Genomic DNA, 25,906 nt, shown 5'->3' on the forward strand with positions numbered 1-25,906 from the left:
TTTTGAGTTGATTTTTGCATAGTTGGTCCTAACTCGTAAGCACCCACGCCTTTTAAACTCAGTGCCCCAAGAATGAAACTGAGACTTTCTTTTAAAAACTCAAAGTTTCCAAAGCCAAGAAAAAAATATGCTGGTGATCACTGTAATAATTTTCCCAGACTTCATGACGATCTCTCTACAACCACAGAATACATAATAAAACTTTTTCTCACAGACTGTGCAATACCCCCACAAGACTACTAATTGACCGTGACATGTAAAATAAGTGGAATGTCCCTTTAACTGAGTCTCCTATTTGCACTGGTCCATACTGCTGTTCAACGTGTGGTGACCCTAATGTGGGCGATATATGAATAATCAACCTTTTGATCTCTGAAAATTACTGACTCTGATAGAGAAGTGGCTGACAAATCTCTGCGTCATTATCTTGTGAACCTCCGGGTGCGATGCAAAGACCGGCAGTCGCTAGATACCCTGTACTATTAGCCTGATATCAGCAGAGAAAAATATCACAACTATAGTGGAGCTAGTTAAGTCTATACGTTTCTGGAAAATGACAGTTGTTTTTGTTTTTGTTTTTTTTTTTGTTTTTTTTTTAGTAATTTTGTTGCTACGATGGACTTTAAATTAAACCATATAGATGTCCCTGAAATGCAGACTTTCAGGAATTACATGCATTTTATGCATGGTTCCCCATTTTCACAGGCTAATTAGACAGACTAAAATAATTCTAAACCTAAGCATTGTTTTTAATACTTGGTAACATCAGGCCTGTTCACTCATTATTTCAGTACAAATTAAGCAGACAAAATATCTGGAGCTGATTCTGTGTTGAACTTGGACTTGGCTGCGGTTCACTGGTACTCTCAATATGAGGTCCAGATAAGTTGTTATTGCAGGTAAAGGAGGCCATCATGTCACTGAAAAAGAAAACTAAATCTATCACAAAGAAAAAAATTAAAATAGTTTCCAAATCTATGATCTGGTACATCCTTAAAAATAAAAAATGAACTGCCCACCTCAGCAACACAAAAAGGTTTGGAAGACACGTTTCCAACGTCCAGTCAAGCAAAAAACACTCTCGACAAGGTGGTTTAAGAGATGCCTTCATGAATGTAAATATAGAAGTTTACTGGTTACACACAGAAAAGGAGCCTGCACAGTTCTGCAGAATAAACCGCTGGACAGTAAACCACATGATGTGCCAAAAATGGTGGAGGCAGTGTAATGGCCTGGTAGTGAAGGAAGTAGCGGGATGAATTCTGAAGAGTGTCACAATGCAGATGGCAGCATGGTGGTTAGCACGGTTGCCTCACTGCAAGACGTTGCTGGGTTCAAATCCATCACTGGTCTAGGGAGAGGTTTCAGCACCCCTGCTAGATAGGTGGAAGTGAATGGATTGAAAGCAGAAACCAAAGGGTACTTCAGTGAACCCCTAACCGATCATCTGATGATGTCCACATCACTGGCTACAACTGATTTTTTTATCCAAATGTTATAAACAATTGGACAAAAACCGCATTGTTCCTCCTGTATCCGAGGGTCCTTTCCAGCACTCTGGCATAGACTTTCCCAGGGAGGCTGAGGAGCATTTTAATAATCAACGCCTTTGTTAGGTCTCCACTTAAAAACGTTCCCATTCAAAACCATGGATGTGAAAAACAAAATCTGAAAAAAACTTTTTTCTCCCATACTGGTAATATTAAGGAGTTGTTTGTTAAGTTACAGTAATAAGCATCCTGTAAATAGCAGCGTAAGAGCTTTTTTCCAAACACAAAGATGTAGAAACTCTATCTGCATAAATGTTTGAACGAAGCTATAATAAGTTTTTTTTTTTCCAATTTTGTATCAGTTTTTTTTTCTTTTGTTTTCCTCCTTAGTAAACTCGGCTTAACTTGTGTATCAGTCCCATTATCTGTAAACTAGAAATATGTATCAGTTTTTTATTTTGTCATTCGTTCAACTTTAGGTTACTGGACGTGACAGTTTAAAGAAAGAAAGACCATCAAGGCCTGTGAAAATAGCAGAAAGTGATGCTGATGTAAGTAAATCATTCTGTTCTCAGGATTTACAAAAACAGTCAGATAAGCACCCTGTTTATCCTTCTCTGTTTTTCCCCTCTAAGATCTCTGTTTCCGACTTCTGACAATCCACTACAGAGAAGCAGCTGACTTTAGTCTGACTTTACTGTGTGTTTTAGTGTGGTTTGCCTGCGTGTGTGTTCTTAAGTTGTGGTAAACAGAGGCTGTAGAGGGAAGGGAACGTATTTGCGTTGCAACACTGTGGGGACACCCATCCATGCAGCACAGTGAGGGCCTCCCTGCAATTTAAAGGGAAAAATACATGTAATGGGAGTTTTAGATGTTGAGCTGTTAAATTTTTCAGTTTGATTTCCCAGATTCTGCTTTCCTCATTCTTTGTTTTCTGCTGAATAGAGGTAAATAAGATGGATGTCCTGGCTTTTCATCATTAGCATTGTTCCACTTTAACAATTTATAAGAAATTGCCAGTAAATTTATCGGAACAATGAATATTTCATGCAATTAAAAACAACAATATGTGGCAGCGAAAATAAAAACAGCTTAATTATTAATTGAACAGAATGATAAATAGATCTGAGAAGAAAAAAAACACTGTTTGAGAAAGACTGTGAACTAGGCAGTCTTATGTTGTTTTCATAAACACATAACCCATTTCTGGGAAAACAAATCTGTCACTCTCTGTAAACACGGCTTTCTCCAAAAGTGAATTGAAAATATGGATTCTTGATTATGATTACTCATAATGGGTATTACCAGAGCTCACCCCCAAACTAGATAGTATAGAGGCTTTTGATATCTGGCACTGCACCGATGAGAGGAATTCCTTTGAGCTTTTTACACAGATGAGCCGTATTGACAGACTGAGACGATCAATTTGTCTTATCTGGGTGCATTGTGGAATAGAGTTGAACAAAGGCAAGAATGGAAGAGTTTAACGGTGTTGCAAACAGAAGCCATATCTAAAAATCTCAGGCACTGTTTTATCTCTTTATTTTCTGTCTACACTCTGCCGTATTATCAGAAGCGATAGGAAGAACTGAGTTTTCCTCCATTCTCACTGTTTCAATATGTTTTCTTTTAGGTGAAATTAAGTCGACTGTGTGAACAAGACAAGATTCTACAGGAGCTAGAGGCCCGGATACGCACTCTGAAAGAGGACAAGGTTTGAGTTGTATATATTTGTTTGTATTCTTGTGTGGTCTATGAAGGCTTACGTGTTTATGACAATGTTATCGTCCCCTGGTGTAGGACAAGTTAGAATCTGTGCTGGATGTTTCCCACCAGCAGATGGAGGACTACAGAGATCAGCCAGCTCATGCTGAGAAAATTGCCTATCAGCAGAAATTACTACAAGAGGACGTGGTCCATATCAGGGCTGAAATATCTCAAGTATCCACAGTAAGACCCGGGATTTGCAAGTCCATTGTGCTTATGACAAAAACTACAGCCTCCTTCTTCAGTGAAACTGGCTCAGACTTTTTCATCCAACTCTCATTTCTTCATATTCTCCTATGAAAATGTGAAATAGGTGCACTGATTTATTGAAGCATGTGCAAACATGTACATATGTGGAAATATAGAGTTTGCACAATTTTAAAAATTTTGAAAGTCAATATTTGGTATGACCACTGTTCAACACAGTCTGAACTCTCTTAGGAACGATATCTTTCTTCTTGGAGGACATAGGTCAAAGGTCTTCTTTGGCTGTTGGATCCCTTTTTTTCCGTTCCGTGTTCAGATGATCCCACAGTCTTTCAGTAATGTTGATTTCTGGGCTCTGGGGAGACCAATCCATGACCGGTAGTGTTCTTTTGTGTGATTTTTATATCTGTATGCTTTTGCTACACTCGCAGTGTGTTTGGCATCATTGCCGTACAAGACAAATGACAGCTACCCTTCCAGTGAGACCATTTCAGGCTTCAGTGAACAGGAGATGGTACAGCAGAAGGACCAGATGTATGTTTCATGTCCTGTGTCGGGTCTTTGATTTGTTTTCTAGATTATTTTCTTAAGAGCACGGCTTTCAGATATTATTCATCTGCTATAGATAGGTCTTTTTTGCCCTACCACTTCTTCTTCTTTTGTTCTCTACTACTTATTTCCTCTCATTGTTTAAGGAAACCCTGTACACCATTTTTGAGATAAAATGAGTTTTTGGCTAGTACAATTTTTTGAAAAACCTTGTTTTGACATTTGACACTGATGTTTTGGCAGGTAAGGGATCAAACTACTCAGGCTCTTACAGTAAGCACATGCTACTAAAGAAATGTTTTATTGGTTGAAAACAAGATGTTCGCTTCTATTTTTAGTTGTTCCTTTTTTATGGTTTCTGCAACTGGCACAATGTTTCAGGATGACTGTCACTATCAAAATGAGTGCTTAGGGACAAACCTACGGCTACAAAGAAATGAGTAGATTTCTCAGCCACTCAGAAAAAAAAATATTTGGTCAAAAAGTTCACTGATATTCAAAATATTTAGTGTTGAAATGAAAATTACGAGTTTCAAAAGAACATTCACAAATAAACCGCAAGATTACATGAAAGCAAACAAATGTGTCTTTGGCTTAAAGACATTTCCAGGCATTGGTTGTAGTCTGTCAGTGCACACTGCAATTTAAAAAAAAAGAAGAAGTGATAAATCATAAAAATCACCACTTAACACACCTGGTCTTAACTGCAGCTCACATACACGCCACTAAAACAGCTTTTTATTCACAAGCTAAGTACAGTGTGTGAACACTGTTTTTTTGGCATTGTAACACAGAGCGTGATGTGTTTTGTTCTTTAGGAGATGGAAAATGCATGGAATGAGTACAGCCAGCTTGAGAGGGACGTGGACTGGCTGAAGTCGGCCCTGCAGGGACAGATGAGCCGCTGTGATCTTTCTCAGGTCTGTGGCTCAGTGATCTCCATTAACTCCCGCAAGCAGTCGCTCGCTTTGAATGGGAATGAGCTAAATACTGCTGATGTCATATACTCAGACAAAGCAAAGAACTGGTTCAGAGGATCGTGTGTTGGATTCTAATTAAAATCTGTAAAATATGAAAATGTGTCTGTATGCGTCTGTGTGTGTGTGTGGTTCTGTGTTTCTATGTGAGCAGCAAGAGAAGGTCCAGATCAGAAAGGAGCTTTGGAGGATTGAGGATGTTATCGCAGGTCTCAGCAGCAGTAAAGCCAACTACAAAGTCACCATCTCCTCTGTTACCAACCCAGGTGAGGCAAGCGCTATAGGTTCCATGTCTACAAAGCAAATCGCTGTGGACCTGCGACTGTATCTTCTCATTAAAGCCTGCAGTCATATTTTTGTTACCAATCCCTTGAATGTTTCCCATAGGAAACTAAAAGTGCTGTCTTTACAGCATGTGTGTATTATTGTCATGTGATCATCCGCATCATATTCCCCAGAGAGGAAATTTGTGCCTTCGGTGTCAGTGTCATCAGTGCCTTCTGTGTCTGGGAGCGCGTCTGCTATGGAGATGAGATTGTCCCAGCAACAGCAGCAGCAGCACAGCCCCCACCTCAGTCCCAGTAGCCACACCCCCACCCTTTCCTCTAGTCTCAGCCAGCAGCCATTACACCATTCTACAGCTGTCATCAGTGGGCCTAAGTGGGTAAGTGAGTAAACTTAAGCTGGTTTGTGTTGGTTTGTTTAATCATGTGCTCTCTGCATTTGTGTGTTCAGCTTTGGTTGGTTAAATACACAGAAGTGCATTTTGTAGTCTGTGATTTTCAACTTCCCTTTTTTCTAGTTGGAGGTTTTCAACAAGCCATTAGCACTTTCCTTAAAATGAGTCTATTTACCCCTGTTGATCAATGAACTGAATGAAGTGTCAGGAAATAGAGAAATGTGAAATAATGTCCAAAAGTCCAAGAAAAAAAGTGAATATTTACCTTATTTGGCCACTAATTAGCCAAGTAATAAATGTAAGTAAACATTTTTGCTGGTGCTCATGCATCTTTGCATAAAACAAACTGAGTGAGTTAAGAAGATGACATTCAGTTCACTTTTATAGAGCTGTTTTAATCTCGTTATACTATGTATAATGACAATAAAGGCTTTCAATTCAATTCAAGTACGCCCAGCTGGAATGGAACAAGAAAAATGCAGTTAGGGCTGTAACCTCAGTGTTTGGTGTTTTTGAATAATTTGTTGTAAGATAAGCTAAGATGTAATTTTCTCAATTTGCTTTTTAAATTGTGCAAGACAAATGTATAAAAGTAACACTGAGCCCCGTTTAATCAACATTACAAGATAAACTAAGATATATTACATTTGTGACAAAATTTCCAAAACTGTTAAAAACTATTATATTTAATCTAATTATAGTTATCCAAACTGCATAACATCACAGGTGTTGTCTGTAGTGTTACTGGAATCTTAAAGAAAAATTGCCACGTGCTTATGTTGCAATCATATAACAATTTTGAAAATTGCTGCTTACCAAATTGTGACCAAATGCAAACTTTGTATTATGGTTTAGGCTTGAAGTCTGTGGATTTGGTCAGTTTTCCCTGGTTTCCTTCCACAGTCGAAAAAAAATTCTAGGTTAGGTTAATTTTTTTGAATCTGTTCCCTGAGTCCAAGGTGTACTGCCTCCCTCACCTAATCTCAGCTGGAATAAGCTGCAGTGACACTAGCTGGATAAGCAGTCAAGAAAATTGATGGATTATTAAGTGCAGAAAAATAATTAATGTGTATTTCAAAGTTTAAACGTTTTGGAAATGTATTATCTTTGTCATTAATCCTGCTTTGTTTATACCAATGTGTGATGGAAGTCAAAGTGTAACAGCATTTCTATGACTGTATACTGTGTAATCTGTGTCATAGCCACTGTCATCAGGCTCTACAGTCTATAGAGTTACTTGCTCAGGAACTCTTCATCTTGGTATTCGGGGTCCTTGCAAGGCTAGAGTCCTTCTTCAGTTGTTTTCAGTGGTTCACATTTATTCTGTGCGCAGAATGAGGAAGATGTGCCTCCCAGACCTCCTCTACCTCAGCTCTACAGTCCCGATGAGCATCCCCCCGCTGTGCCTCCCTTGCCCCGGGAGACAACAGTCATCAGACACACCTCTGTACGTGGCCTCAAACGTCAGTCAGACGAACGTAAAAGGGACCGAGAGACTGGGCAGTACACAAACGGGGACGGCAAGGTACGCAGAGCTTGTGTGTATTGCTGTGTTTGCATTTTTAATGTCATGTTGTTTCTAATTTAAATCCACTCGTATATGTCAGGTGGAACTCAGGCCTTTCCTGAGTGATCCAGAACTCATGGGAGCTGGTGATGGCTCCAGTCACATTAGTGTTGTAACACCTGGGCATGACGGAGGTTACAAGACATTACCGAGCAGAGGTACATAGACAACAGTCAGTTCATCCCGCCAAAATGCTTTAGAATATTGTTTAAGATGAGAACAGACTTCTAACATCTGTGGTCTTCCCCTCAGGAACGGGCGGATCTTCACTTAGGTTAAATCAGTCTTCGAGCATCTCCTCATACGTTACCCTCCGAAGAGCAACGTCAGCAGTTGGCATAAAGGTGGGGGTAACAACAGAGTGAACATGTCACTCCAACCCCAGATTATATTCATTTATAATATTAATAAGACTTAATCAAGCATTTTAAAAGCAATTTAACAGCACTGTATAATTAAAAAAATGCTATTTTAGTCATATTTCCACCAGTCTAAAGTCTGCCATGTGTTTGCTCTTGTTATCATCTTTCTCTCTTCCCACTCGTCTCAGGAGAGACCAAAAAGTGCCTTGGAGCGTCTGTACGCTGTGGACCCGGCGCAGCAGCAGCAGAGGGGGAAGATGAGCGCTGATGAGCAGCTGGAGAGGATGAAGAGGCACCAGAAGGCCCTCGTCCGCCAGCGCAAACGCACCCTGAGTCACGGAGACCGCCACGCCGCTTCGTCGTCACGCACGTCATCCTCACGCTCACTTTCAGCAGACTTGGGATCAGTATGTTACTAGAGCAGCATCACACGTCACACTCTCACGCACGACGACAACCAAACTGAGAGTGGCGGTCTACAGCAGTAATGCATGCCTGTGTTGAGTGCAGTGGGTCTCGTCTCTGCTTCTCTTGTTACCAAGTTTATATTAAACTATTAAGTTAGTGCGGTATGGCATTTCACTGTGTGGCTCTATCTGTGCTTATTCAGCACGTGTTGTTTTCAGGCTTCAGTAGGTCTTTTTCGCCAAAGTCATTTGGCCTAAAGAACCCATTCAGTTGAGTTGCAGACTTGGATCCCTTTAAGAAAAAAATATTATGACTTAGGAGGAGAATGTGGTCTCCAAGTGCCTTTCTGGTGTGCTTGTCCTAAATGCCCTTCGGTAAAAAAGACCTATACAGATAAGTAGATACGTTTCTGGTCTACAACAAGCTGCAGCATTAAAAGTAGCACACATATATAACTGTTTAAGTGTTCATTATGAGGTGCAGATAATAACATTTACATTAAATAGTGATGATTTTGTTTTCTTTTTCAAAATCTTTACAAGATGAGATCTTGGCTATAAAACATATAACATATTAATGACCTCAGTCACTGCATTTCTCCCTTTTCTCTGCTATGGATTCTAACTTTGCTTTATCCATCATTTCTCACCCTTCCTCACTGACCTGTTCATTTTTCTTTCACATCAACACTATCCTACCACATTGATTTCTAACCCGTTGAAGTGTTTTGTGCTGTCACATAGCAGCCGTCTTGTCTCTCCTCGTGTAGATATTAAAGCCAGCTCTTCCATGTGTCCATGCTGTTGCTGTCCATATATGTGTGTCTGCATGTGTGCGTGTGTGTGTGTGTGTGAGGCAGAGAGAAGGAAAGTGCCTACTTATATTCTACTGACCAAAACATTTACGTACACTGAGCATTACATTCTTAAGCCCACTCTTGTCAATGTCATCGCACCATTTTTCTCACCTGATTTTTTTGTTTGTTTGTTTTAAATTTAAATGAAGATAAAACTGAAATCATATGTTTTATAGATTGGGACCAACTCTTGTCCCATTTAACACTTTTCCTGGGCAATGCTGATGTACTGATACTAACAGCACATTACATATCGCAACATACAGTGAGTTAGGTGATTGCATCATGTGCTCAGTGTTTTATCTGCTAATTACTGTTGGCTAGAGGAATCCTTCCTTTTACAAATGTGACTGCAAAAAATAAAAAATATTTTCTAAAGAACTCATTGGCATGTTTTTTTTTAATTTATTGCATTTTTTTCTGTAAACATGTATAACTTTCTTATGTTTGTTGAATTTGTCATCAGTTTGAGTGAAGTGTTGTGTTCTTGTCACACTTGTAGAGTTCTAGCATGCTGTGTTTTGAGATCTTTCATATCAACATGCATACTCATTTATGCATGTGCCCTCTTTTTTTTTTTTACCTTTTCACACTTGTACACACACACACACACACACACACACACACACACACACACACACACACACACACACACACACACACACACACACGCATTTGGACATTGTACATTGCAAGTAAAAACCCTCTGCAATCTTTAATATCATGTTAGGAATAGGACGAGCATGTGTGCCATGAATATAACCACGAAGGCAAGTGAAAGAAGTTTCACTTTTTCTTTTAGTCAAGAAAACTTGGTGGCAGCACCCTGTCCTTTGTTTCACAGTCTACATTTTTCCTGTGTGCGTTGTCCAGTGGAAGAGAGAGCAGGAGTTTGACCTGCAGTTACTCGAGAGGGCGGTTCAGGGGGAGGAGGCTCAGGGAGTTAGGAGTGTCCAGGGGGAGGAAAGACCTCCCGAGCACAAAGAGAGACCCCGCTCGCATTCGGATGAATGGCTGACCTTCCGCTCCATGGCCACAACCCCCCCTCCCACCCATGAGGTTGACCTGGAACCTCTGGACTATGACCTGGACCTTAACAAAGAGGTATTTTTTTTTTCATTTTTTAAAAATAAGAAATACAGCTGACTAGGAAAAATGTCAACATAGGAATAACATGAAAGGGGGAAAACAGTGCACTGAACGTTAAAAAGGAGGCTACTCACCCCAAAAAGGAGTTTTTCTTTTATAAAATGAATACTGAAAGTGAATAAAAAGAAATATTTACAGAAGGAATATTTAAAATGATGGGAGGCGCCACAACCAAGCCCTTTTTTTAATATTCTCATTGATTGGATTTCGTGGATTGTGCTGCTGATCTTTAAATTCTCAGATGACATTTTTTTTCTGTTTGTTTACTTTTTCTTGGTATTTCTCTCCCATTTTTGAGGAAAATAAAATAAACTTGATTTTAAAAATACCTAACTGTATCAAATGGGACACAACAGATTTCCAGTCAATAAATGTCACTCGTCTTTTTTTGCTGATTGGCTGGTAGAAGTCAATACTGGTCGATACTGATGTTCCACTGATATTTTGATGAATCCCTAAAAGGCATATACTGAAAGGTTTTATCATGTTTAAAGAATATGTTAAAATGAGCAACAGATAAACAGCACCTGCACCAGCAAACGTGGCACATAATTAATAATTTCCTACACAATGCTGTCGTGAGGCAGCCTGATTAGACTGGCTGACAAACTTGCTGCTGAAATTATGGAAAAAGCATCAGAAAGTATTGCAGCACTGTTTCTACATAGGTATTGAAGAAATGAGCTATAGGCTGGATGCTGGCGGTATAAAGTATGCATTAGTATGCGACAGATAAACGTCATTGTGTGAAGCTATACAAGTGCTGAAACTTTCTGCCTGTACTAAAATGAAAATAGCATTTTAAAGATACTTCAGGGCACATCTCTGCATATTTAGTCTCCATATTTTATTACAGTTTGTCCTATGCTTATTTGATCATTTTCAGGATTACAAATCTTCAACTTGCGTAGTGAACTCGTATATCATTTTTGACCTCACAGTAGAGATCACAATAAAGTGGCAAACATCTTAATTCACACACTGCATCTGTGTTCTAGCTGTCCAAACCTCAGAAAGTGTCGATTCCAGAGCGCTACGTGGACTCGGAGCCTGAGGAGCCACTCAGTCCTCAAGAAGTGGAGGAGCGTCATCGTAAGGTGGAGCGTATCAAAAGCATCTTGGCAAAGTCCAGGTAGATGAAGTGTAACTAAATAAACCCTGAAGTTACATTGGAGTGTTACTCAACTCTGATGTTTTAGGAGAGTAGTGTTTCCATACTACTAGTCAAGCAAATGCAATCAGTTTCAAGGCCCTGAAGATTCTGGACTATAGGACTGTAAAAAAAAAAAGCATTGAGTCACCCCTAATTTCTTTATATTTTGGACCCTAGGATTCAGGCTTTCTTGTAATTTTTTAAGGATCTTGAGCAACAAACAGCCTTTCTTTCAAAGTTTTTCTTTACAGACTGGCTGCGTTTTTACTCATTTTCAGTGAAGTCTTTGTACCTCACCATTTGTAAAAGGATGTGTTTTTTGTTAGGCCATTTAACACTGATGTATATGAATCAAATATTTTTTTAAAGCAACCTAACTCAAGGTATTATTCAGTTTTGTTTCTACACATAACAACTTTGGAAGACACATTTTTAAATTGTATCTTTAGGTGCTTTGTTACTAGCAGCCCAATTTATTCTCATTTATTTAATAGAATCTGCAAAAATGCCACAGATAACACAGTCTGAGTGTCATAAAAAAGTGTTCTTGTACCAACAAGGTAATTCCCAAAGAATTATTAGCCAAGGTATGCATATCATGCATGTTGCACAGAGTGTCCTTAAAACATTTAAGATGCATTGGCAGAACTAAAAAGCTATCTACAGCAGAATAACAGTATCTGAAAGTCATACCGTTAAGAAAAAGGGAAAAAAATCCATCAAATACCTAACACAGGAGAGATGCATATGTCCTTTCAATCCATCAGGACGTCATTCCTAAGGAAGGGAAAGAGGAAGAAAAGACTGAGGTATGCCAAGTTACACAAGAACTGGACTGAAACCCAGAAACAACAGGTATTATAGGGAGATTGATTCAAATTTGAAATTTTTGTTTCACATCCTACTCCACCATATGCAAGGTACAAACTTTGAGATTTACAAAAGTGAGTGCGTGTAAAACACAGTGGAGGCTCTGTCATGATGTGAAGCTGTATTTCAGCCAGTGTTGGTGAGGATTTTATTCAATTAGATGGAAATGTCAATCAGAAAAGAACCATCAGATTTTGATTCACCATGTACTACCATCTGGAAAGCATCTGATTTGTAATTTCTTTATTTTTGAGCATGACAGTGATCCCAAACACACTGTCAGTGCAGTAAAAGCATGATTGATGACTGATGGCATCATCAGTCATGGATTGGCCTCCACAGAGCTTCAGCTTTACTGAAGCAGTGATCTAGGGAATAGGACAAAAGTCAACCGACATCCAAGCAGGAGCTTTGAATATCTTCATTCATAAAATCATGTTTCATTAGGTCACAGCACCTATTGCTCATATTCCTAGCAAAATATAAAGAAATGAGGGGTGTCCAAGATTTTTGGACAGTTTGGTATATCTCAGGCTTCTTTTTGACCTCCCTCTAGGGTCCTTCCACATTTCTATGGTGTGTGAGATTTTTGTTCATTTGTTGCTTTCATTCTTTTCTTTTACAGTGTGCAAAACCTAGCACCAGCGGTGTCTGCGGAGAAGCCAGAAGAGGTGCCAGTGGCGCTCGACTCAGCTCTGCAGGAACAGGAGCGGATCATCACCATGTCCTACGCTCTCGCCTCAGAGGCTTCGCTCAAGAGCAAACTTGTTGCAGGTTGGTCTCTCATCTAATTTGAAACCATTATCTGCCTATTTGAACCGTGAGTGTGAAAAATCATTGCAAAAAAAAAAAAAATGCTGAAAAAAATAATAATTCCACACAAGCTGACGGCTTGAGTGGAATTCCTTCTGGGATCATATTGACATATTTTTGTTGAAGAAGGGATAAAGAGAGAGGGAAGCAGTCTTTCAAGAATTCTGGATTGATGAGGTGGGGCGTAAGGTGCAGAGTCAAGCAATAAGGCTGTTCATTTCCTAATAAGTGAACGTTATTCCTTACTAGGATCTAAGATAGTCTCTAATTGCAATCCATGTAGGATCTTTTAGGCTGGGGAGGAATCGCTTGATGAGGCCATTTTGTGATCTGATCAATGACCCAGTCAAACTCTACTCCACATCTGCATACTGTTGCTGCCGCTTTGAACGTAGCTCTGAACCTGCATAAAAGACACTGCGCCCACATCTCATCTCTTTCATACTCTACAGCAGACAGGCGAGTTAATTTTCACTGTAGCTGCAGCAGATTGTCAGTCTGCCTGCCTCGCACGCACACACACACACACCTATGCACACACATATATATCTGTCACACACGGTAAGACTCAAGCTGTCAGCGTGTGAGGAAGTTTAATATGCACAGTGAAGCAAAGTCAACAATTATAACATTATTTCCAGCATAGAGAAATGCCAGAGAATATAACTGGTGGCATCTTGTCAGTGGAGACTGAATCAATGACTTTCTCTTCCTTTGGTGTTAAAGTGAGGTATGTTGGTGCACTTTCAAATCCTTGAATTAAAAGAAGAGTCTTTTCCATAGTATTATGCATGAGAGACATCAGTAACTCCAGCATAAAAGCAGGAATATCTGTCGCTGCAATATCACATACGTGTGGTATTTATTGCAAAGGTGTTTTCATTGTTGGATTTTTTAAAATTCTTTGTATTCATTGGATCTCGTCAAATCTGTAATTTTGTACAGGGAAATGATTAATGAGCTACAAAGTTATCTTCTTGTTCAGTGCCTCTTGTTTTTTTGTATATAAGCAGATTAATTAAAAATGAATATTAACCAGTCCTAATCACGTTATGATGACCTATTAAAAAACGTTTTTTTACATTTGCATTTACATCTACATTTTCAGATTTCTTTAGTATACTTCATTGCTATTGAAGTTGGGTGATATGTATATGTATATATACATGCATGTATTCACTATTGTTTAAAAAATGCACTATTAATTTGTTTAAGTGCTGTTTGAAATGACTAAAATTTCCCCCAAAACTGATCCAATTTTATCGAAAAATCTTTTTAATATTTAAGAAGACCAATATAATAAAAAACCATAAGCAGTGTTATTGGACTAATCCATATTTCCCATCCCGAGTGTAATAGATGCACAACATAGAAACTGTAAGTACAGTTAAAAAGTTTCATGCTTATATTTCTTTTCAGGAAAACATGAATATGAAACTATTTCACTCTTTTGGCTTCTAACAACAAATGTTCCTTCTCTCTTTTTCCCCCCCCCTCTTGCCCTCTCTCCATAGTTCCTCCACAGGTTAACGTCCTAACACCTCCTCCCCCACCCCCTCCTCCACCTCCTCCTCTTCCTCCCGTTTCTCTGGCGCCTCCTTCTCCTCTGAACAACGGAATTCACTACACATTTGTCTAGTCAGAAAACATGAAGTAAGGCCTAAGTGCACGCTTTGCGGTGCTAATGCTTCTTGCTAATTCCCCCCCCAAAACAAGGTGTTCTTGCGTGCTTCGCACCTCGCCGCATGCTCACCGCGCCGTCATGATTGTCGGAAACACATCTCCTCTAGGTTAGGGAAGCCCTGCCTCTGCTCCCATTATAATCAAAACAAACATCTGCAGGCAGTCTGCTCATCCCACTGTGATAATTGTGTGTAAATCTTTTTTTGTACCACTGCCAAAATATTTATGGATGGCTGTGCAAAGAAAGGGCTCAAACGAACACGACTGTTTGTAGCATTGTGTATAATTAACAAAAGAGACACCTTTTGATTTAGCACCTTGACAGTTCAGCAGTCAGCACAGCTGCATTCCTCAGCACCAATTAGCTCCCCATCTGTAGCCTGGCAGAAGAAAATCTACATATCACTGTTGTTACTGTAAATGCACAAATAAAGCTCGTGTCATTTCACTGCTTTATTTAAAAAAAAAAAACTTCTGTCCATCACCCAGTACTTGATGCCACAGATATTTTAATGCTATTTCCTGTTTAAAGGTATTTTTCCTGTACTAACCATATCAGCCATCTTTTGACAAATAGACGCACGTAAAATAATCAGATCCCAAAACAGTAAACGAAGACTCGCAATAACAAACACGTATATGAACTTTAACTTGCAGAGCAATGCAGCATTCATGTGGCTCTGAAAGCGTGGAATAGTTTCTTTTCAGAACTGCACAATGTGGATGTGAGATACTATCTACTCATGTCGCTGCATGCTTTCTTTATATTCTGGGTTTGCTTTCGGAGGTGAGCTTTAATGCGCAGTCGGGTTGTGAAAGTTAAGAATATTACATGCACGGCACTTGTTTCTTCACAAAAACCCCTCGCATGTAACATTTTGCATGTTAGTTTTAATCTGCATGTTGGGCAGCATGAAGTTATGCATGCACCGCGATGAAAGCCCTGTTATTATCGCTGTCTGATAATACCTTTAATGATTGGCCTCTAACTGCCCTTTAATAATGTGCAGGTATGTTATATCTTTACAAAGCTACTTTTTAAGAAGGGACTGTTAAGTAACCCCACCCCAACATAAAAAACTGAAACACACTGTTACTTTATCCAATTTTGTAGTTTTTTGTTTTTATTGTGTTTATGATATTTACTTTCCTTGTGCTTACTTTTTCCTCTCTCTCATCACTTCCCAGCTCAAGCAATTTCTGGACACTGAGGTGCTATTTCACACTGACAACAATCCACTGGGTTTTCAAAGCAAAGAGGTAGCGACGCCTTGAACTTGCTCTCTGAGATGTATGCAGCAACAACTAACTGAGGTGTTTCAAAGCTGCTGAAAGCAACTTTCTATAGAAAACCTGAGGACTTCGCTGTGGGTGTGGCTGTGCTTATCAAATATGGAAATGTCTAAAAAAAAAAATGTTAATCTCATAATAGTAAAATGACATTTTCTACAAGTTATCGCACTTTTAACTGTGCACTGTATCATATTTTCAAGACACGACTGAATTGCTTCTTGCAGTGTGATCGCAACTGAAAAACTCAAATGGAATGTGAAGAGCGAGAAGGTACTAAATGCGTCACGATGATAGTATTTTTGTCAACACTCAGATAATATTCTTAAACCAAACCACTTGAAATCTCATATGTATGTACTTGTAGCACTGCCAGTCCCCTTTAGGCTTGCCAAAATAAATTTTATTTTTGCTTACATTGGGATGAAAATAACCTCGAACATATTTTTTGTGTGACTTGAGAAGGTCGAGCAATGAAAGTTTATAAAAAAAATGTGAATATTAAAGTTATTAACACAACATTTGCTTTGTCGCACATGTGTTCATTTCATTGATTTTATTTCTACGAGGTTGGCTCGAATGAGTCGAGCACCACGTACAATGGCCTCAAGCTTCAGACTATGTACAAAAACATGTAAAAATCTTTTGTTTTTTTCAAGGGAACTTTAAAACTCTACCGCGGTTTTCGCTCGACTTCTCCAGGCATAACAAATACCCAAATGTCTGCTAGAGTAGGCTAAGGCACCCTGACACAGTGGGCCCCTGTGATGTTCGATTGTGCCTCTGCGGAGAATAGCGCAGTAGGTTAGTGCAGAATTCAGTGTCCTGAATCCAAACAGAGCATTTCAGCGCTTTCAAGCAGACTCTCGCTGAGTACGAGAAAGTGCATCAGTGTCCCGATCCTTTTTTTCTCGCAACATTATCTGGAGCTTATGAGTGCAAACGACTTATGAAACATTTCCCTTGCCGCATTAGTGGCGCAGGTCTTTGTGGCACAGCTGGCATCGCCTTTTGATGTTACACCAAATATCAAAACTCAGTGGTGTGTTCACCCAAACAAATCAGCCCACTGCAGAAATACCAGGGGCAAAGCTGTAATATGGCTGTAAAGTCTTCTGTACAGTAGCTGCCACACTGTACAAGAGAGAGAGAGAGCATCTCCGAAGACACTAAAGTTGTTTTAGCTGATGTTTCCTGTGGGATGTTGGTATTCCTCCACAACTAGTTCAGACCTGATTTTACCTTTGACATGTGAAAGAGGTACCTTAAAAAAAGTTCTTGCAGTGATGGACAGTTTATTCTCCCCCCGTTTGAGAACCTCAAACGGCAGGAACCGAACACATTTTGTGACTTTAGCTTTTAACCTACAGGAGCCTTTGGTCTTTATTTGATTTCACTGATGCCGTTTATTGACTGTATCTTTATTCAAATCATGTACAAAGGGAAATTACAAAATATATCTGCATCACTCCAAGATTCTCTTTGAACCTTCACATTGATTGCCGTGACCTATTAAACTTCATTCTATTATTTGAAAAGGGAACCAAACTATGGCATGCTCAAAGGAGGTGAACTTCCAATACAAAAAAAGAAAGAGAGAGGCTTCTTGAAATGTTTCTTAAGTTCAAAGCTTTTTCCATCTCAAAAGGGCATTTTTAATTCCGTGTATTTTCAACCAAGAAGGTGGATACTAATAACTCTGGATTCTGAAGTACAGAATTCATATCTTTAAATCATGAACTACGTCTCCATTGCAATTGTAAAAGAAACCTCTGAGAAATGCATGTGTTGAACTTCGGATTCAAAAGGAAAAATAATGCAGAGAATATGTTTTTAAATGGAAAGCTCAACTGCGCCGTTATTACCAAATACTGCAGTTTCCAGCACAAATATTTATCACGTTACATTTATCATGACTCGTCCCGCTGCAGCTGTAGGATGTGATGCGCACACTTTGCCCTCGCCCTCCTCTGCATGGCGAGCCTTTGTGTTGCAGCTCCCTCCCAAGTGACATCTTTATCTTTAATTGGAGAGTAATTACTTTTACTCATCCGCATCACAGTGTGCTTTAAAAACACCTGAGAGAGAGAGAGGGGATGCACCCCCCGCCTACCCACCCCACCCTCCAGCAGCTACATCCTTTCTGCTTCCATCTTGATCCTCCAGGATCAGGGCCCCACAGTGCACGCTGGCCCTGGTGGCTAGAAGACCAATCACATCCACTGTTCTGCTTATTTTGCAATAAGATGGGATGTTTTCCCCTCCTCTTGCAAAAAATTCACCCAAGACCCTCCACCGAGGATTGTGGCATTTCCATGTATTGACGTTTGGCTGGCGGTTCATATACATTTGTTATTCTATGCTCTGGACTTCAAAGAGAATGAAAGAGGGCCTATTATGCTAATTGGGTCCTGTTCTGTTAAACGCAATCAAGGCCTCCCGCATTAATCCTTTACTAAATACTTACTGGCTTCAGAAGTGATTTTTTTTTTCCACAAGAAGAAAAACCACTGCTCAGCATCCTGACAGAAATGTTTGCTAGAGAGTAGCTTTTATACAAGAAAATAAAATGTCTCACTTAAAATCCAAGCATAAAAGAGCCTCGCGCAAGTGTTTACAGTGCTCTTCAGATGACATTGATTAGGTTAAGGCTTTGACTTTTTGTTGCTTTTTTTTTTAAAGGCCTTTGCTTGAAAGAGAGAGAGCCTCTTGACACCACGCTGAGCAGTCTGACCTTGTTCTCAGGTCTGTGTTCTTCACTACAGCGCACAATGCATTTGTAACATATTCATAGTTTTCCTGTGACATGAAGAAGAAAGGAGAAATCTGCCTGCGATTCCCAGTGATACCTATTTCAATCACATAAATATTATTGTTACAGTGAATAAGAATTAGGCTACAGTGGAAAACCCAGCTGGTGCCTCCTTTGCACACTGTGGGGATCCGGATTGTAGTCCAATTGTACAAATACAAAACCAAGAAAGCCCATGCAATAGGTGCTTTGATTTCAAAATAGTATTTTATGCTGTTTTATCATTTTCAAGTTCCACATACGGTACATTTTTTAATATGTAAGAAATGGAATTTGTTGAATAATTGAAGAGCTAGGAATCACTGAATATTCTTCCCAACGTGTGTGCACGCTATATAAAGAATAGAGGGAAAGCTGAATAACATTCATGCTGCACCGCATTGGCCCAGCTTTCCCCAAAAAGAAAACTTCCTATTTTTGAATTGTTTTATGTTGAAGCCACTTTGTTAGTTTTTTAATGTTTTTTTAAAACAATGGGATCATCAGAGAGGTACAAATGTTTATTACGTATTGAGGCATTTCTTTATTGGCCTATTATAGACAACACAATTCCTCCAACATGAATCATTAAGTGAATGTTGAAAAGGTGCTGTGTTATGCTAAACAATGAATTAATCTCATGTTTCCCTAAACGGAAAGCTTTTACAATACCTACAGTGAATGAGTTTTTTGTACATAAAAGCAATTACTTTGCAAATGAACCAAATGCCCCTGGGCCTCGTCTTTAGTCTAGCAGCTCCATGTACACATACACACTTAAATAAGTGAAATTTACTGCATTCAGTGAGAATGCTGTGCATCTTGGATCTTCAGAGCTACGTAACAAAAAGATCATGACATATCACTATTTAAATTTTTTTAATAAGTCTATCAGCATTAAAATGGTAGGACATTTACTTTGCAGCTTGAAAAATGTGTTTTACTGAAAGATATAACAGCTGTGGAAAAATTAAATTCTTCGGAGTAATCTGTGTTATACTCGCTCGCATAACCAGATTTCTGACTGTACCTCAAATAAGACAGTGCAGGTAACGTGTTCAGAAGCACTTTAAATGTACAGTACCGCACATCACTGACCATCATACATGAGTTGTATGTGTACATTTGTAGCGTTGTTGGCACAGGCAGCGTGATGATGTCGCTCATCACTACATCATTAGAACTGGCATGTTGCACTCCTTATTTCGACATGATTTATCAGGGGTTCGCTGTTAACTTGAAAGGAAATATTAGATCCTGACTAAACTTTGATGAAATCCAGAGTTACAAGTAAGAGATTTGGGTCAACTAATGAGAACAGCGCATCCCACGTTGCAAGTCCAGTTGGGATAGATCATTTGCATGTATGCAAATAGTGTTTGAGTTAATTGCTATATCTGGCATTCAGTAAGCTATGTTGGTTGGGCGGACACTGATCACTTACAGCTGAACCTTGTCGGCGTTTTTAACTGATCATCTAACCAATGGTAGGTAAGGGTCTTAGTCACTGAAAATCTTACAGTTTCTCATACATTTACATTTTTTTATAGAACACAAAATATAAACTGTATTAATAGATAGAAAAGAAACTTAAGAAACTGTATTTATTGCAACATTTTGGAGTCACTTACTGCGCCCAGTGTCATGGAAGTAACAGCTGAGCAGAACTACCAGCATTTACTTTTTACCTAGACCACCAAACCTGCATGCACAACTACTTGCAAAGTGCATTAAAAATGAAAAGCAAAGGCGTGTCTGCACATTTCTGCCTGCACATTTCCAAATGTAAGATGGATTAGGATTATATGAAGGTGGCACTGTGTAGATTTTTTTTTATATTAAAAATAGGGCTATATACTACATTATCAAGCAAATATTACCCATTTATACACCCGTCATGGGTGTAGATATTAAACAAGTGCTTAAAATTGCTGTGTATCTACATATAACTGCAACAAGCACTTATTGTCTGTGCACTGCTCATAAATATGGGGTTAAAACAAACTTGTATGTGTCAAAGGAGATCCCATGTCCAGAGACAGACACCTAAACTGCTGTAGAATGAAAAGTAAATGGTTTAAAGTAGAACTTTTAAAATCTTCCTTTGGAATTTTGATAATTTTGGCTGCTCATTGAGATACTAATGACTGTATTCCTAAGCATGAATCAGCTGCACACCTTTGAAACCTCCTCTGGTTGCAGTGTAATCAAAGCAGCCCCCCCCCCCCCAATCCTCACTCACTGACTCAATGGTGTTCTCTAATTAACCATGCAGAACAGGAGAAGAACACATGTTAATTTAATGTAACAAAAATGTTGATTTTCATGCACTCTCCTTTTCAAATATTTATGGGCTAGACTTGAATTTCAAGATGCATCAAAGACTCACAGGGTATGCAAATGTGTCTGCCTTACCCCCCAACAAGTTGGACTGTCTTTTGCTCTTCACACAGGCTTCGCGCACTACCATCTGAACTATAAAGAGGAAGCCATTACAGTCACCTCTGTAAAAGTAGCCTATATTTGTATTTAGAGAACTATCTGGCACTTGCGGGCACCTGTTCAGCTGCACAATCATCTGTCACTGAACAGAGCAAAGTCTGGAAATAAATACACGTTAAACAAATGTAATGACTCATATTGTTTTGCACCCTTTTTTTTTTTCTTTTAACCCTACTCACACTGTCACTTTTGAAGCAGCAACAATGGAAACCGGTGGTAATGCCATTGCACTCCTTATTGCCGTTTGGTCAATGTTAACCAAATAAAAATTGAACGTCCAACTTTAAAAACAAAGATCAATAAATAAAATAAAGGTGTTTTCCCTAAATGCACTGATTGTCTGTCTTTAAAGAGATTTTTTTTTTCCTTGCAGGTGAGCTTCACACAGTGACCAAAAGGTGGCGCATGAGACACATCCAACACACGTTCAAGTGCAAGCGGTGAAAGAAAAAACTCCGCTCGTTAAAGAAGGTACACTAACAGCAGGAACAACACAGAATCATCATGTATGCATCCGGAAAAACACGGTGTCAGACTGTTATAGGATCATATGCAATTTTATGGTGCAAAGCTTTTTACTCTGTATGATTTTTATTAAATTTGGTGATGTGAATCAGATCGTTATAGCTTTAGAAGAGGGGCTCAGGTTAAAAGTGTGACAGTAGAAAAGTTTCAGTGTTAAAGGTAAGTCTTTCTTTATTTATTCGTAGCTAAATGTAAACTTTGACATTTCGCACACTGCCGGGAAAAAAAAAGTTAATACTTAACTTGCAGGCTATCAGTGTTGTAGAAGTTCAGTGGAGAAAAGCATGCAGTGTGTGCATTGTAACGCGCACAGGAGCATTTTGAAGGTCTTTGATGTAGATGTGGTGTTGGTGTTGGTGTGTTTTGCTTCACCTGGAACAGCAAGAAAGGGAAAGTGAGACGCTCAGGACTCGCATCTGTCGCGAAGTTGTTCTCTCTCTCTGCCTCACTCTCTTTCTCTCCCTCCCTCTCACCCCCCCTCTCTCTCTCCTCTGTCACTCTCTCTCTCTTCCTCTGCTTCCCCTCCTTCTTTCAGCTCAGCTCATGTCATTCTGCAGTTAACAATCAGAATTTTCTTCTGCTGTCTCCTGTCTTTGTAAGTAACTTTCTCATTTCTATTATGTGACACTTATGGCATGTTAACTAACGGACTTCTACCTTTTATTAATATTATTATGATTATTATTATTATTTGTATTTTCTGCTGGTCACAAAATGTTGCTGATGTTTTTCAAAGCTACAACGTTGTCAGATCTCTCTCTCCTCTTTTTAAATTAAATTACATTTTTTTAATATGTGCACGTTTCTACCGAGATTCCTTTTTTGAATGATAGCTGTGGGCCTCATCCAAACCCAGCTGATTATCTAAAACATATGCTCTGTTCGTGACAGATAAATTCCTCTCAGTAAAATCTTCTGTTATTGCAAGTGAGGGTCTGCCTGTAAGGTCCCAGTAGCTGGATTTTTGAGTAATATCAGATGTCAACTTACATTTGCTGAATCTGTTTAAAAAAATGAGGTGTTTTGTATTTCAGCTGTATCCAGTCTAACCTGCTAATCAATAGCTCTGCGTTAACGTACTGATGGTACATAATGGTTATTTTATTTTTAGTTTCTGTGTTAAAACTTAAGAACAAATACACCAAAACTACAGTAAAATGTCGTTTATGAAAGTAAAACTTAAACGTAACGCTTCGAACAATTTTCCATTATTTTCTAACGTTATACTGGTCAATATATAAATTTGTGTGTGTTTGTTTTTAATTATTTACAAAATAATATATACATGTATATCAAAATTCTGAAATAAGTGTGTAAATTTAAACAGTAAGACAGTCACCGACAAGTCTTTTATTTTTTGACACGTTTTTATAAAATGTAATAATTCACTTGTGTTCCAGTAAGTATATATCGTGACAATACTTGCATGTACTTAATTGACTGGCAAGAAATGCGCGTATGATGAAATAAATAAATAATATTTTTTTAAAATCTACACAAAAAAATCAAAAATGCATAATGTGAGACTCAGTCAATTAAATTAGAAATAATCTGAAGAGGAAGAAGAAGCTGCAGCCTTCTGGATGGTGTGAAAATGAAAACTAGGCGTATAGGACACCGTGACAAACTATAAAGAACACCGAATCTATGCTGCTATATTTTAAACGGTGATGTAATTCACACAAATACATGCTGTTGTATCACAAAACTTAAGTAAATAAAAATAAAACAGCCTATCGCTCACCTGATCTCGTCACCTATACTCACAGATGACCGCATTTTCCTCTTAAGAAACAATAGTAATAATTATAATAAACTTTGACTGAAGTGGGAGGGGTCGCTGAATTACTCGTTTCCTAACGAGACAAATGAAAAAAAAAGTGTCACTGAAGAAAAACTCTGGGGTGGAAAGGTCGCCCTTAACTTTTCAGTTGTTGTGTAGCTTGTAAGTGGTGTTAATTTAAGTAAGCTTATTAAACTTACTAAAAGCGGGCAGTAAGCTAACAGCCATCCTCCCTGTCTCCACTTTTATTTCGCCACCTCTCTCTCTCGCGCTCTCTCGCGCTCTCTCTCGCTCTCTCTCTCTCTCTCTCTCTCTCTCTCTCTCTCTCTCTCTCTCTCTCTCTCTCTCTCTCTCCCGTATCTCTTGTCTGGGAGGAGGAGGGGGAGTCCTGCCTCTTTGCCTTCCTCAGATCAATGCCCTGGCCACTCACTTTCTGATGTTGCACGACGGGAAATGCTTTGAATACTTGCGACATGGCTGCGCGCATTGATTGCCAAGATTGACAGCATCGTCTTCTCTTGTCTGAGTGTGTGAGAGAGGGAGATAAAGACCAGATAGACGGTTAACAAAAGGTACTTGTAGTTTTGTACAACTGAACTTCACAGAGAGTGGACGGGATCCCCTCCTATGGCCCCGAGTGAGCAGACTTAAGTTTTCGCTCAACAGATAGCTCGGTGATCATTTTCAGTAAAGTATAGCCGAGACTAGTTGCTGTTCTTTGCGCACGGGGAAGGACGCAAACGTAGGCAATCATCAGCACGGCTCACACCAACAAGGTAAACAACACGTTTTCTCTACTTTTCCAACATGCCTCCTTCTCCTTATATTTCCACCTTGTGTTTAATTGCTGATTCCTTAAAGGCGAGCGCGCTGTCAGCGCGAGCGATCACACAACCTTGCGCGCGTTTTGCTTTAAAACTACTATTATTGTTTTTTATTTTATTTTTTTTACAAAGTAAACTGTGTGCAAAGCTTTCTCGAGTCGGTACATTTTGAGACTCGGAGAATGACTGTCAAACTTTAATCACTGAGACTGTCTGGTGCGTCGCTTTCACCTCAAACAAGCCAAGTCTACACGCGAGACGAGAGTGACGCGTGAAGTGCTGGTTGGAAGTGGCTCTGGTGACCTCGTAATTCATAAAAAGCGCGTTTACTGAACTTTATCACAAGTAAACTCTGCGGCAGCCCGATTCATCGCTCGCAGCTTTAAAATCATCTTCTTTTTCTTCTCCCTTTCAGCAGCGGGGAGCGTGCGGGCGGACTCAGGCTGCACGGTGCAATCTGCAGCGCTTAGACCAACCCCGACCGCTGCCACCGATAACGTTTCAACTATCTATCGTTGCCGAGTGTTGATTCTTAATCAGCTATTAAATGTTTGATGGTTGGTTGCGGTGTTCTGTGCGTGTTTACAGCGCCCTGTAACTTTGTTCTGCTGGTGGCAGTTTCCCTTCTGTCCACAGAGCGGTACCGTTCATTGACAGTGACGTGCGTCCCGGTAGGTTCCTGTCCACATGTGAGGTAGACAAGTTTATTTGAACCTTCCGCTTATGTCTCATTATACCCTCGTGCATCCAGAACCTTTGTTGCCTGAAGTTATCAGACCCCCACTAATCTTTTTTTTTTCTTCCTGTCCGAAACCTCGGAGTTTCTTGAAGCCGTGCAGCCTGGGAATTTGCTCTTCCTTAACTTTCTCCGGGGGTCAGGGGAATTGACCCCAAAAGAATGCATAAGCCATAAATTAAATTCAACAATCGCGGGGCTTGTCCATTTAGAGAAGATGTACTCGAACAGACAGTTTTCCATTTAAGCCGAAATATCTGAAGCTCCTCGCTCCCGGGATAAACGGAACAGAAGTTCCATTGTGAGAACTGTACATGTGTCCATTAGGAGATATTTTCTCACCTTTTATGTGTTTGTTGCCGCAAGACAGTTCCAGCAATGAATAGTAAGGCCTTCCAGTATAAAATGTTTTTTTTTTAGATATTTAGAGACGCCAGATTTTGGTCATATTTTAGGATACTAAAAAGCACTTAAATTTCAGACACACTGCTCATTGAGGAAATATTTAATTTTGCACGCACGTCAATTGATTTTGCAGGTTTATGAAAAATTGAAGATTTCCTAAAATATCACTCCAAGATCATTAATTTCGGCAGCAGCGGGTGTAGAGTGCCCCCTCATTTTAAGACGTTTTCCAAAATTAGACACACTCCCTGAGTAAAAAAAACAAAAAAAAAAAAACAAAAAAAACAGCACTCTGAGGCTACTGCGGGACTTCTAATAACATTTTAATAAGACGGGAATCCACTATGACAACAGTTTAAACACCCCCCCCCCCCCCCCCCGTTCTGTTTCTTCTTCTTCTTCTTCTTCTGTGTTTTCAGCGCCGAGCACGTGCATTTTTCGTCCACACAAACGACACACCTGTGGCTAATTAATGACACTGTAATTAACTCCGGCACCCCCCCCCCCCCCCCCGTTTTAA

General features: G+C 39.4%; 2 protein-coding genes across 19 annotated transcripts in view; both read left to right on the forward strand.

Moving 5' to 3' along the window:
* Positions 1-16,332, forward strand: part of plekha7b (pleckstrin homology domain containing, family A member 7b) — a 74,702-nt gene extending 58,370 nt beyond the window's left edge. For 7 of the 11 annotated variants that reach the window (XM_080885027.1, XM_080885030.1, XM_080885035.1 and 4 more), the window contains 15 exons: positions 1,970-2,041; positions 3,124-3,204; positions 3,291-3,440; positions 4,832-4,933; positions 5,145-5,256; positions 5,449-5,654; positions 7,003-7,194; positions 7,277-7,394; positions 7,489-7,580; positions 7,787-8,005; positions 9,736-9,966; positions 11,010-11,143; positions 12,660-12,808; positions 14,362-14,500; positions 15,719-16,332. In XM_080885027.1, coding sequence (XP_080741153.1) covers positions 1,970-2,041; positions 3,124-3,204; positions 3,291-3,440; positions 4,832-4,933; positions 5,145-5,256; positions 5,449-5,654; positions 7,003-7,194; positions 7,277-7,394; positions 7,489-7,580; positions 7,787-8,005; positions 9,736-9,966; positions 11,010-11,143; positions 12,660-12,808; positions 14,362-14,486 — 1,983 coding nt within the window. In that variant the 3' untranslated portion in view covers positions 14,487-14,500; positions 15,719-16,332. The remainder of the gene's footprint in view (positions 1-1,969; positions 2,042-3,123; positions 3,205-3,290; positions 3,441-4,831; positions 4,934-5,144; positions 5,257-5,448; positions 5,655-7,002; positions 7,195-7,276; positions 7,395-7,488; positions 7,581-7,786; positions 8,006-9,735; positions 9,967-11,009; positions 11,144-12,659; positions 12,809-14,361; positions 14,501-15,718) is intronic. The other 4 variants (XM_080885033.1, XM_080885034.1, XR_013971952.1 and 1 more) reach the window with 3 other exon arrangements.
* Positions 16,333-23,827: 7,495 nt separating this feature from the next.
* Positions 23,828-25,906, forward strand: part of sox6 (SRY-box transcription factor 6) — a 132,610-nt gene continuing 130,531 nt past the window's right edge. For all 8 annotated transcript variants that reach the window (XR_013971872.1, XM_080884273.1, XM_080884275.1 and 5 more), the window contains exon 1: positions 23,828-24,197. The gene's annotated coding sequence lies outside the window, so the exon portion shown is untranslated. The remainder of the gene's footprint in view (positions 24,198-25,906) is intronic.

Source organism: Rhamphochromis sp. 'chilingali' (assembly GCF_963969265.1).
Source record: "Rhamphochromis sp. 'chilingali' genome assembly, chromosome: 6".
In the NCBI taxonomy this organism is placed as follows: Eukaryota; Metazoa; Chordata; class Actinopteri; order Cichliformes; family Cichlidae; genus Rhamphochromis; species Rhamphochromis sp. 'chilingali'.